This window comes from Simochromis diagramma, unplaced genomic scaffold (genome assembly GCF_900408965.1).
Source record: "Simochromis diagramma unplaced genomic scaffold, fSimDia1.1 OVJJ01000494.1, whole genome shotgun sequence".
Classification (NCBI taxonomy): Eukaryota; Metazoa; Chordata; class Actinopteri; order Cichliformes; family Cichlidae; genus Simochromis; species Simochromis diagramma.
Genome location: NW_024387311.1, coordinates 673,569 through 685,964, shown reverse-complemented (window position 1 = coordinate 685,964; position 12,396 = coordinate 673,569). Strand labels below are relative to the sequence as shown.

The window sequence follows — 12,396 nt, the reverse complement described above, 5'->3', positions numbered from 1 at the left end:
GAAAATCCGAGAGCGACCTCCCCCCGGAAGTACCCTGCATCATCTGTCCATCCTCCGGGCTGTCAGATGAGGGTTTCAGTTAATCAGTTTGAGAAAAAGATTCTTCGCCGGGTAGGTATGTAGATATCAGAAAGAACAAAACATCGTGAACATGCAAATCCTGACTCCTCATGTTTACTGGGCTCAGCGGCACGGAGAGATTTACCTCCGAGTGGAACTGAGCGATGTCAAGGTAGGACAGTCCCCAACATCCGCCTGACAGCTTTCAGCTCATTGACTCCATATATAATGTTTCAACCTCCACTCCGACGGGCTCGCCGTTTAAATTTGCTTTTATTTTCTTGCTGGTCTGGGTGTTGCTGTTACTTAACGGGAGCTTTCTTCGCTGTGGCTGTACTACAGCGGACTTTGTTGCGGTCCCAGCTAGCCAGCCTGGCTGTTAGCTGATGCCGTAGCTACCGTCACAGTTGTAAAATGGATTTATTGACTGATAATACTTACTTCAGCTGGCATGACAAAGCAGACAACCAGAACAATTCATACACGCTTCTCCTGTGTTCAGAAAAAAAAGCGCATAATTATTTTTTAAGCAAGATTAATACTTCTCGAGGTCAAGGTCCTTCAGCACTAATGGGGTCTAAAATATAAGGAAGTTTTCTGTAAAGAAGGTAAATGCATTAGTGATAACTGAGTGAAATGACTCCAGAGTGACAGTTGAATTTGGTGTTTTAGAGTTACTTCCTTGTTTTGTAGCTTCTCTCTTTGCAGTTTCCCACCTCTAATGTTTGCTTAAACAAAGCCGAGTTTCAGAGAACTAATATTTCTTTGTTACCGATTATGGCTGTGAATGATAAGGAAATAATAATAATGATATCTATTTGAATTCCCCTCACCTACAAAGTAAGATTTCATTGGACAGTCTAAAACACAAAAATGATTCAGTTTCTCTACAAATATGACCAAAAGACACCTTAAAATCACTAAGTTGTGAAAATGTTATTTTCTGTACATCCCACCGTGTTTCAATCTCTAACAAATTCTTTAGCAAAAGCATCAAAGGAAAGCTTCTTTTTCTTTTCTTTTTCTTTTGTAGAACTTTGTTGTCTATTAAAAGAATATGAAACCATCCACTGTACTCAGAGATATCAAAAATAGATCACGTCAGCTAAAGTTTGACTTCCTTGTTTTTGTAGATGTGCTTCACTTATTATGTCAGCCGCATGGCCGTGCCATTTGCTATAAGCTTGGCAATGCAAAAGTTACTTACAAAGCAACTTTCAGCAGCACTGCAGTTCACAGTGCTCCTCCTAAGAATCAGATATTATAACAAAATGTGAATAAACTATATAAGTAAAGTTAAAAGATGCCAATCAGATAAAAGGTTTTAAACCAGGCTTTTAAAAGAACTTAAAGCTTTCTTGTAGTTTGTTTCATGGAAGTCGTATAACAACTGATAAGATGCTTTTCTATCTATTTTTGACTGTAGCAGCCCATCTGAGAGGATGACATCACTGATACATTTATTTGGTTCATCATTTGCTTACAGCTCCCTATATTTTAATTATTTGCTGAATAACTTTAGTGTGTGTCCAGTGTAAACGTGTGTCTAAACAAGGATCCAGTCTAATGGGCTGAGTTTATAACAGTAGCTTCTTCGACTTCATCCTCCATCTGCTGCACAAATGTCTTATAAAAGATGCATGATGTTTAATGGTTGTTCTGGATCTTGTTTCGGCTCTTAGGATGAAGGGAAATGAATGAAGGGAAACTCAAACAGTCTCAGAGAACACCACCTGTCCTACACACACGAGTATAAGCAACTCAGAATAACTGCTGTAAAACTCAATAGTACAACATTACCACCTCTAAAGTGGCCGTAAACTTGAATCAACAACTTTGCACCACTTTCAACAAAAACATATTGCAACATAGTTTTGTGTATAGTATTGTACTGCTATGTTTAGCTCTTCATCATAACCTGATCTGACTGTATTGTGAAAGTCTGATGTTGCTCGTCCTTAAAACAAACCTGTAGTTTGAATTTTTGATCTTCAGTAAGAGTCAGTGGAGGTAGAAAAGTCTGGTCTTTTCCAGGGCTGAAGGAAAATGCAGAAAAATGCCGAAATAATGTTAGCCAAACAAATTGACTCGGCAGAAAAACCACCCAACACTGGATATACTTAGCTTGACCAAGCTACCTCCCGTGCAGTTTGTGGTGACTAAATGGTTACCCAGAGATTGAATGTGTTGCACACTGACAATCACTTTTGGTCGCAAGGTAATTGACAGGAGGCAACCTTTCTGAAAAGAGTTGCAGCCTGACTAGGACTAACTCCAGTCACTCTCAGGCTACGTTCACACTGCAGGTGAAAGCGCATCAAATCCGATTTTTTTGACCCTATGCGACCCATATCCGATCATGGTATGACAGTGTGAACGGCACAAATCCGATATTTTCAAATCCGATCTGGGTCACTTTTGTATGTGGTACTGAATCCGATACATATCCGATGTTTCAGAAAGCGACTGCTGTATGAATGGTCAAGTCGCATTAAATCCGTCTTTTACGTCACTGACACAAGACAGATGCCAATTATCAGCGCCGGAGAAGCACCCGATAAGACATCGCGAAAGCTTCCTGGCCATCCAGTGAAACTGCTGGGAAGACAACGCTGGAGAAACGTTAACATTTTATTTGTACTGCATAATCTGCAGATTCTGACAGAAATCTGCAACTATCCTTTGAAGCACCGCTCCTCTCTAAAACAGCAATAAGGATAATTATTAGGTTATCTACATTATTATGTAAATAACAAAATAACTTAAAGCAAAAATTGGGAAACGTGAAGTCCGAAGTCTTTATATTAAGGGCCATCAGTCAAACAATATTGTTTGCTCTGGGTCTAAACAGAGCGCGTTGTGTGTGACATCTTCTTTTGCACATGCGGGCCGCTTTGAGCGTTCACACTAGAGCGCGTTTGCTGTCGCATTTTAATTGTAGTGTGAACGAGCAGACAAAAAAAATCGGATTTGATCAAAAAATCGGAATTAAGCATTAAGACCTGCAGTGTGAACGTAGCCTCAGATCGATCGTCAAAGGTTTGCAAACATTTATTTGGCTGATTTGTAAATGCAGATCAACTGCCAGCATGTTTTCGTCAGTCTGAATGAGTCAACAGATATGTGGTTTTCACTGATCTATCACAGTTAATTTCTGAAACAGACTGCGTGTATTTACCATCTGGACCCCATTAAATCACACACTAACATCAGACTGACTCCATCTAATGGAAACATTTATGGAATGTTTTAGTGACAAGAACTGAAAACAGATATTGACAAAGTTTTAACTTTGAGGACATCATTTGAAGTTGGAAAAAAATGATGACGTTAATGTTTTGCAATATTTTTGCATCACAGAATGTTAAAAATTACAATAATATCGTAGTGTGAGCGAAGCATTTGAAGTATTGTTATAAATTTGTGTTGTGGGCTATATGAGGATTCTTTTTTCTTTCAACAGAGAATATCACCGAACTTAATGTATCATTTCTACCTCAATGGTTTGTCCACTTTCGGGTTGTGATGGCGGCTTTTGTGTTTTTCAGAATGTCAATATCAACCTGCAAGAACACAACACACTTCAGTTCAGAGGTTGGTACTTCATTTTTGTGCATTTAAGAACAAGAAAATGAAGATTAAATAAGAATGAACTACAGAATGATGCATAACCACAATATACTTAGACAGTTTTGTCTTTTTGTCTTAACGCTTTAGCATTTTTTTAGTGAAAGGTTCTCTACAAATAAAATTTGTACTCACTTTGCTTACTTTACTGTTTAAAAAAAACCTTGTACCACAGCACAGGGTCATGGAGCTAAGGGAGATAATGAATACGAGTTCAAGTTGGAGTTCCTGGAACCTGTTAGACCCGAGGTACTGCTGTCTCATTTTTGAAAGTTTTCAAGAATTGATTGGGGTGTTTTTTCCTGCTAAGGTTATGACATTGTGCTAATAATGTTCCTGTCATTCTCCAGTTTTAGTGTGAGTGAATTTGACATGGACACTAACTGAAAAACTGACTTAATTTCCAACAAATAGCTGTAGGTTTTATTTCAACACACACACAGGTTAAACAATATGTCATGTTATTTAGGCTCGATTTAATACTCTGTTTCCAGATCAAGCACAAATCCACTGAGCGTCAGGTTGACATCAAAATCAAGAAGAAGGAGGAGCGCTGGTGGGACCGGCTGACGCTGCAGGAGAAAAAGCCTCTGTTTCTGGCCCCAGACTTCGACCGATGGCTGGATGAGTCAGACGCTGAGATGGAGCTTCAGGCTAAGGCAAAACGACAATGATTCCACTCACCCTGAGGACTGAGAGTAAAATGTGTACCACAGAAAAGACTTTTGGTTGCTAACATGAACACTGTGTCTGATGGGAAGTCAAAGGACTAGAAAATGTAGTCTTTGTAGTTGCAAACAGGTTTTGTGGGATTAAAATAGTTTTGTTTGGGGGACATTTTACATTTTATGGCAGGTCCTTTTCAAAGTTAGTCATGCAAGAGCCAACTCGCATAATATTACATAACTTATTGTGATCTGGCAAGGTTCAGCTTTGCACATGTGTAATTTGAACGTAAACGTCATGTCAATGCTCCTTCCTACTTGGCTATTAAGACTGCTGAAAGACTAAATCAGTTGTTCTGGACATGCTGCTAAAATTTAATATGATTATCCAGTGAAATGTGTTTATCTGTAAAAGTGTTTTATAATTAATAAGGGAGTCGTGTTTTGAACTCTCTGGGACATTCACACCATCTACATGTACTACAGCTATCAATTACAGAGCCACAATAACTTTTTGCATTCCCAATAAAAAATAAATACATTTCTTTTCAACGTACTAAATTCATCACCTAGCTGCTTTGGAACTGATGAGAAATGTGACTAATTGTAATTCATTTGTTGTTCTTTTAGGAGGAGAAGCTAAACAAGATAAGTGTGGAGTCAAGAGTTCGTAATGACCGTGAGTTTCACAGAGTTCTTCACCTTCAAACAACCTGAAACTCAGATATCCTATATCACCTGTGTTTGCTGTCCTTTAGATTAAATTCTGCAGATTAGTTGATTTTAGTCATTTTCTCTCTTGTTTCCACAGCATACCTGGGTCTGAAGAAAAGCTACTTGTTCATGTACAACCTCGTGCAGTTCCTGGGATACTCCTGGGTCTTTGTCAACATGACTGTCCGCCTCTTCATTCTTGGTCAAGGTTTGTAAAGAGAAAACAAATGTCTTAAAGCATGGAAAGGCAGGCATTTTTTTGGAAATGCCTTTTTGGGGTCGTTATTCAAAAAAGTAATGTATTACACACTTTTCTTAAAAGTAATGCAGTACTTTACTTAATTACTCCCAAGAGGAAAAACTAATTTGTTTTACTACTCATTTTATTATTTTCCCGTTTCTCTATAAAATGACTTTAAACACATTGTCTCATCATTACAATTTAACAATATAAGCCTATAGGCTACAGTCCCATGCACCAACACAAATCCCTATCCTAATCAGGACACACAGGATCTTTCACTTAGTATTTAGGTATGAACACAAAGCCGACGGCACAAAGCAAAGATGAAAACCAGCGCAAAGAGACTTTAAATTGATCGCCATGGTGATTCTACTGTAGAACAATGAACAGGTAGAAACAAGGGCTGGCTGCTCATCGGTTTGTTACCTGTTGAAGTTTAGGGTCTGGCTGCCGGGCTGGTGTGAGCATTCACTCAGTTTTTACCCTGGGTTCTTGGCTAGCTTAGCATTAGCATGCTGTCTGTGCAAGTGCTTGCAAAGAGCCAAAGTTGTGCTACCAGCATAATGCTGTTGTTTCTGTCCTGCATGCAATTTGCACTTTAGCATCGCGCTCTGGTCTTTTTGTGTATAGAATAGAATATAAATAAAATGCCTATATTCATGCTGTAGACTGTGCCACTATTTTCCTTCTCTGACACAGGTACCAAAATCAGTTGATTTCAGCAAGTGCAAACAATAAGTGTGACCCATAGACAAAGGCAAAACGGACTATTTTAAGGGAATTTTAAGGAATTTAATTACTCTTGATACCAATCCCTAGTAAAGACCATACAATGATGCAGAGAAAACCACAACAATCAGACAGTCCCCTATGACCAAAAGCACATTGAAGACAGTAGGAAGGAAAATCTTCCTTTTATCAGGAAGGAAGCTCCAACAGTATCAGGCTCAGGGAGTGGCAGCCAGCTGCTGAGAGAAACAGAGATGAATAATAAGTAATAATTAAAGTGGTGTACAAACACAGAGGGTGAAAAGAGGTGAGTGAGTGAAGAAGCCCCCAAAAGGAAGAGTTATAAGGAACTCTGTAAAAGAGAATCTGACTATTAACTTAAACACTTACCAGTATCAGCATAGCAGATGCATAGAACTGAAGTTACATCCAGTAACTACTAGATTGAATGACCCTTGCGGCGGGACAGATAAGCTACAAAGTGCTGTCGTGTGAGTATAGGTATATGTGTGGGTAGATACGTGTGTGGTGTGGTGTAGTAATGAGATAGATATAGATATAGGATATAGATATTAGATAGATAGATATAGATAGAAATGAGTATAGATTAATGCGCTGTGGTGTGTATATATATAGTAGAGGTGATGTGGTGGGTGTATATAGTGTGTGGTGGTGTGTGTGGTGATATATAGATATAGATACACACACACACACCACACATATATATAATATATATATATATATTATTATATATATATATTCTATATATATATTTATATATATCATATATCCACACACACACATACATCCATACATACTATATATATATATCTATATATATATATATTATATATATCTTTATATTATATTATATATATCTATATGTGTGTGTGTGTGTGTGTATATATATCTATATATTATATGTGTGTGTTTATATTATATATATCTCTATATCTATCTATATATATATATATTATAATATATATCTTATATATATATGTATGTGTGTGTGTGTGTGTGTGTATATATATATATATATATATATATATGTTATAATGGTTAGTTAGTGAGCAATGCCAGATGTTTACTACCATTGTATTATCACAGAGTACACATTCAATCCAGTTAGTCTGTCTCTGCCATGTTTGTCTAGCCAAAGTGCTGAACTTCAAACCATCTCATTCATCTTGAGGTTCTTTTGTGCATTAATTTAACCTTAAATACGCCAGAAGAGCCAACAGCTCTTCTTCACCTCTTAGAAACGTTGGACCTTTTGGCCTGCAGCATAATACACTGCTCAAAAAGTGAAGTGAGCACTCAGTATTGTCAATTGTATTTAGTAGTCAGTATAATCTTTTAGTGATATAAGTTTGCATATGGTAGAATACTGCATGTAGTTATTTGTTTTAGGAAATATTCAACCATGTATACTTAGAGGCATATAATCAATTGTGTAGTGACAGGATGTGTGATCTCTAGCAGGCTACAAAAGGCTTGATGTGCACACCCACATCCTGGGAGCATGAGAGAGGTCGTACCTTGTCTTATTGTTTTACGGTAGGATTAACGTAGCTATATCTGTTTTAGTCTAAGTGCGTTTTGGTTTGATGAACTGCTGGACTTCGAGACCAGCAGGTTTAGGGAAGTCTTTATGGGGTCATACTCTGACCACACACACACTACACACACACACACACACACACACACACACACACACACACACACACACACACACACACACACACACAAGCACCCACTGAAGTATAAATAAAGACCGGGGCAGTTTCTCAGCGCGAGTCTCTCAGTCTGGAGGCTGCCCTTGCTAGCAAGAAGTTCTGTGTGTTTCTCTTCTCTGAGTCTTTACTGAAGAAGTGTTTTATAACATTTTCCTTAACAAGTATAATATGAAGTCAGTTAAACTTCTAGGATATCAGTTAGGAATTGTAAACCATTCAAGCTGCATGGTACTGGGCTGTGAGCACTGAAGGACATTAGGTCCTCAGGCCTCCCGCATGAAGTCTATTTCTGATTGTTTGGTCAGAGACATTCGCACCAGTGGCCTGCAGAAGCTAGACTTCCCCACCCAGCTCTTTTTATGTAACACTCCATCTCCTGTTATGTCTTCCATACTCTTGAGACTGTGCTGGAGACCAACCTCTACACTGCACCTGCTGTCACTTTCATTTACACCAAACCAGGTGAAATAGTTTATGGTGGCTGTGTGCGTGTGTGCATGTGCGTGTTGTGGTCCCTTGTGTGCGGGGTCCGCTCCCGGGGCTCCGGGAAAGCCCTTGCACCCTTGTGATCGGGTGGCACCGCCCACCAGGCGTGTTGAAGAAAGAACGACGAAAAGACGAAAAAACCCGTGCCGGGGCCACCTGCCACCTGGCCAACCTTTGTGCGGGTGTCCGCTCCCCAGGCTCCGAAAGCCTTGCCAGCCCTTGTGATCGGGTGGCACCGCCACCCAGGCGGTGAAAGAAAGAAGAACAAACCCGACCGGGCCGCCTGGCCACCCTTTGTGCGGGGTGTCCGCTCCCCAGGCTCCGGAAAGCCGTACCAGCCCTTGTGATCGGGTGGCACCGCCCACCAGGCGTGTGAAAGAAAGAAGAAAGAGAAAAAACCCTGGACCGGGCCGCCTGGCCACCCTTTGTGCGGGTGTCCGCTCCCCAGGCTCCGAAAGCCTTGCCAGCCCTTTGTGATCGGGTGGCACCGCCCAAAGCGTGTGAAAGAAAGAAGAAAAAACCCGGACCGGGCCGCCTGGCCACCCTTTGTGCGGGTGTCCGCTCCCCAGGCTCCGAAAGCCTTGCCAGCCCTTGTGATCGGGTGGCACCGCCCACCAGGCGTGTGAAAGAAAGAAGAAAAAACCTGGACCGGGCCGCCTGGCCACCCTTCGTGCGGGTGTCTGCTCCCCAGGCTCCGAAAGCCGTGCCAGCCCTTGTGATCGGGTGGCACCGCCCACCAGGCGTGTGAAAGAAAGAAAGAAAAAAACCCGGACCGGGCCGCCTGGCCACCCTTTGTGCGGGTGTCCGCTCCCCAGGCTCCGAAAGCCTTGCCAGCCCTTGTGATCGGGTGGCACCGCCCACCAGGCGTGTGAAAGAAAGAAGAAAAGAAGAAAAAACCCGGACCGGGCCGCCTGGCCACCCTTTGTGCGGGTGTCCGCTCCCCAGGCTCCGAAAGCCTTGCCAGCCCTTGTGATCGGGTGGCACCGCCCACCAGGCGTGTGAAAGAAAGAAGAAAAGAAGAAAAAACCCGGACCGGGCCGCCTGGCCACCCTTTGTGCGGGTGTCCGCTCCCCAGGCTCCGAAAGCCTTGCCAGCCCTTGTGATCGGGTGGCACCGCCCACCAGGCGTGTGAAAGAAAGAAGAAAAAAAAAACCCGGACCGGGCCGCCTGGCCACCCTTTGTGCGGGTGTCCGCTCCCCAGGCTCCGAAAGCCTTGCCAGCCCTTGTGATCGGGTGGCACCGCCCACCAGGCGTGTGAAAGAAGAAGAAAGAAGAAAAACCCGGACCGGGCCGCCTGGCCACCCTTTGTGCGGGTGTCCGCTCCCCAGGCTCCGAAAGCCTTGCCAGCCCTTGTGATCGGGTGGCACCGCCCACCAGGCGTGTGAAAGAAAGAAGAGAAAAAAACCCGGACCGGGCCGCCTGGCCACCCTTTGTGCGGGTGTCCGCTCCCCAGGCTCCAAAAGCCTTGCCAGCCCTTGTGATCGGGTGGCACCGCCCACCAGGCGTGTGAAAGAAAGAAGAAGAAAAAACCCGGACCGGGCCGCCTGGCCACCCTTTGTGCGTGTGTTCGCTCCCCAGGCTCCAAAAGTCTTGCCAGTCCTTGTGATCGGGTGGCACCGCCCACCAGGCGTGTGAAAGAAGGAAGAAAAGAAGAAAAAACCCGCACCGGGCCGCCTGGCCACCCTTGGTGCGGGTGTCCTGCTCCCCAGGCTCCGAAAGCCTTGCCAGCCCTTGTGATCGGGTGGCACCGCCCACCAGGCGTGTGAAAGAAAGAAGAAAAGAAGAAAAAAACCTGGACCGGGCCGCCTGGCCACCCTTTGTGCGGGTGTCCGCTCCCCAGGCTCCGAAAGCCTTGCCAGCCCTTGTGATCGGGTGGCACCGCCCACCAGGCGTGTGAAAGAAAGAAGAAAAGAAGAAAAAACCCGGACCGGGCCGCCTGGCCACCCTTTGTGTGGGTGTCCACTTCCCAGGCTCCGAAAGCCTTGCCAGCCCCTGTGATCGGGTGGCACCGCCCACCTGGCGTGTGAAAGAAAGAAGAAAAAACCCGGACCGGGCCGCCTGGCCACCCTTTGTGCGTGTGTTCGCTCCCCAGGCTCCAAAAGTCTTGCCAGTCCTTGTGATTGGGTGGCACTGCCCACCAGGCGTGTGAAAGAAGGAAGAAAAAACCCGGACCGGGCCGCCTGGCCACCCTGGCCAGAACATTAATGAACAAACAGCTTCATGAAAACCAAGGAACTCACCAGGCAGGTCAGTGATAACGTTGTAGATAAGTTTAAAGCAGGGATAGGTTATAAAAAAAAATATCCTGAGCTTTGAACATCTCAAGGAGCACTGTTCAATCCATCATCCAAAAATAGAAAAGGTTTCCTACAACTGCAAACCTACCAAGATATGACCGTCCACCTAAACTGACAGACTGAGCAAGAAGAGCACTGGTCAGAGAAGCTTCCGAGAGGCACATGGTCACTCTGGAGGAGCTGCAGAATTCCACAGCTCAGGTGGGAGAATCTGTCCACAGGACAACTGTAAGTTGTGTACTCCACAAATCTGGCTTACATGGAAAAGTGGCAAGAAGAAAGCCAATGTTGACCGAAAGTCATAAAAAGTTCCATGAACCCTCATCTGGGACTCTCCTCAGCTCTTTCTGGGACAGTGGCGCGGCTGCCCCTCTGTTGGTCTTCCTTGGTCTCTTGTCTTCTGGGGGCCTCTGGATGTCTGGAGTTTTGATCTCCTCCATACCTAGAGGCTGTGGCCCCCTCACACCCTCTAGCAGATCATTACATGAAGGAACCTTTTAAAAATACAAGCGCGTCCATGCTCACAGGTGTACACACGGGTGATCACACCCACAAACTACACCCTTTTTGGCTCCTACCTCAAAGCACACTGTGTTCTGTTGATCTTATGTGCTGCACAATAATGTTTAATATTTAGTATTTACTGTCATATTCCCATATATCATCGTGATGTTGTTTATTCTATTACTCTTGTTCTCTTCTGCTTGTTTTCTTTTTTCTTTCTCAACAGGTGATCCAGGTGATCAATATATGCATTTTTTTTTCTTTTTTTCTTTTTTTTCTTCTTTTTTCTGCCCGTTCTGTTGGTTTTTGTTTTTTGCCCTTCCCCCCCGTCCCTCTTCTCAGCTGTTTCTCTTTCCCTCTTTCTTTCTCCCCCTCTTTCCTCCAGTCAAGTCTGTCCCGTATTCAGCAAGTGAAAATAAAATAAACAATAAAAGGTGAATCAAATGGACCATTATGGCAAGGCTAGGATGGTCAATTTGGTAAAGTAAATCCGTTGGGCATCTTTCTTTGCCTTTAGACAATAATTCTGATGCAAAAGAGCCAAACGGGACAGGCAAAAAAAAAAAAAAGAAAAAAAGTTCCATCTGCAGTTTGCCAGGAACCATGTAGGGGACACAGCAAACATGTGGAAGAAGGTACTCTGATCAGACGAGACCAAAGTTAAACTTTTTGGCCTATATGAAAAGCGCTACATGTGGCAGAAAAATAACACTGCTCATCACCCTGAGCGTACCATCCCCACTGTGAAACATGGTGGTGGCAACATCCTGCTGTGGGGATGTTTTCCTTCTACAGGGACAGAGAAACTGGTCAGAGATGATGGGAAGATGGATGGAGCTAAATAGATGGGAATTCTGGAAGAAAACCTGTTGGAGGCTGCAAAGGACTTGAGCTTGGGATGTAGATTTACCTTCCAGGAAGACAATGACCCTAAATATACAGTTAGAGCTTCAATGGAATGCTTTAGATCAAAGAATATCCATGTGTTAGAAGGGTCAGTCAAAGTTCAGACCTAAATCCCATTGAGCATCTGTGGCAAGAGTTGAACATTGCTGTTCAGACACGCTTTCTGTCCAATCTGTCTGAGCTTGAGCTGTTTTACAATGAAGAATGGGCAAATATTTCAGTCTCTAGATGTGCAAAGCTGGTAGAGACATACTCCAAAAGACTTGCAGGTGTAACTGTAGCAAAAGGTGGCTCTATGAAGTGCAGGGGTTTGAATAGAAATGCATGCCACACTTTTCCAAATTCATTTGCTTAGAATTTTGACAACCATGTATTATTTTCATACCACTTTACAATTATGTACTACTTTGTGTTAATCTATCATAGAA

At 43.2% G+C, this 12,396-nt stretch overlaps 2 protein-coding genes across 2 annotated transcripts; one reads left to right on the top strand and one right to left on the bottom strand.

Moving 5' to 3' along the window:
• Positions 1–22: 22 nt before the first annotated feature.
• LOC120717167 (very-long-chain (3R)-3-hydroxyacyl-CoA dehydratase-like) lies at positions 23–6,533 on the top strand. Its single transcript, XM_040005048.1, has 6 exons — positions 23–232; positions 3,609–3,654; positions 3,863–3,936; positions 4,182–4,346; positions 4,983–5,031; positions 5,164–6,533. The coding sequence occupies exons 1-6, from the start codon at positions 152–154 to the stop codon at positions 5,280–5,282; spliced, it is 534 nt and encodes a 177-aa protein (XP_039860982.1). The 5' UTR covers positions 23–151; the 3' UTR covers positions 5,283–6,533.
• A 1,714-nt stretch (positions 6,534–8,247) lies between these two features.
• On the bottom strand, positions 8,248–11,814 carry LOC120717163. The gene is made up of 4 exons (XM_040005032.1): positions 11,796–11,814; positions 9,029–10,277; positions 8,661–8,904; positions 8,248–8,601 (listed from the first exon to the last, which is right to left on the bottom strand). The coding sequence occupies exons 1-4, from the start codon at positions 11,812–11,814 to the stop codon at positions 8,248–8,250; spliced, it is 1,866 nt and encodes a 621-aa protein (XP_039860966.1).
• Positions 11,815–12,396: the final 582 nt, after the last annotated feature.

Excerpts from the sequence above, each read along its gene's own strand:
- LOC120717167 (XM_040005048.1), top strand. The coding sequence starts at position 152 with ATGCAAATCCTGACTCCTCATGTTTACTGGGCTCAGCGGCACGGAGAG. Across the intron at positions 233-3,608 it reads TGGAACTGAGCGATGTCAAG|AATGTCAATATCAACCTGCA; the intron begins GTAGGACAGTCC and ends TGTGTTTTTCAG. Across the intron at positions 5,032-5,163 it reads GTCAAGAGTTCGTAATGACC|CATACCTGGGTCTGAAGAAA; the intron begins GTGAGTTTCACA and ends TTGTTTCCACAG.
- LOC120717163 (XM_040005032.1), bottom strand. Across the intron at positions 8,905-9,028 it reads GGCCAGGCGGCCCGGTCCGG|GTTTTTTCTTCTTTCTTTCA; the intron begins GTTTTTTTCTTT and ends GGCCCGGTCCAG. Across the intron at positions 8,602-8,660 it reads GCCAGGCGGCCCGGTCCAGG|GGCTGGTACGGCTTTCCGGA; the intron begins GTTTTTTCTCTT and ends CCCGATCACAAG.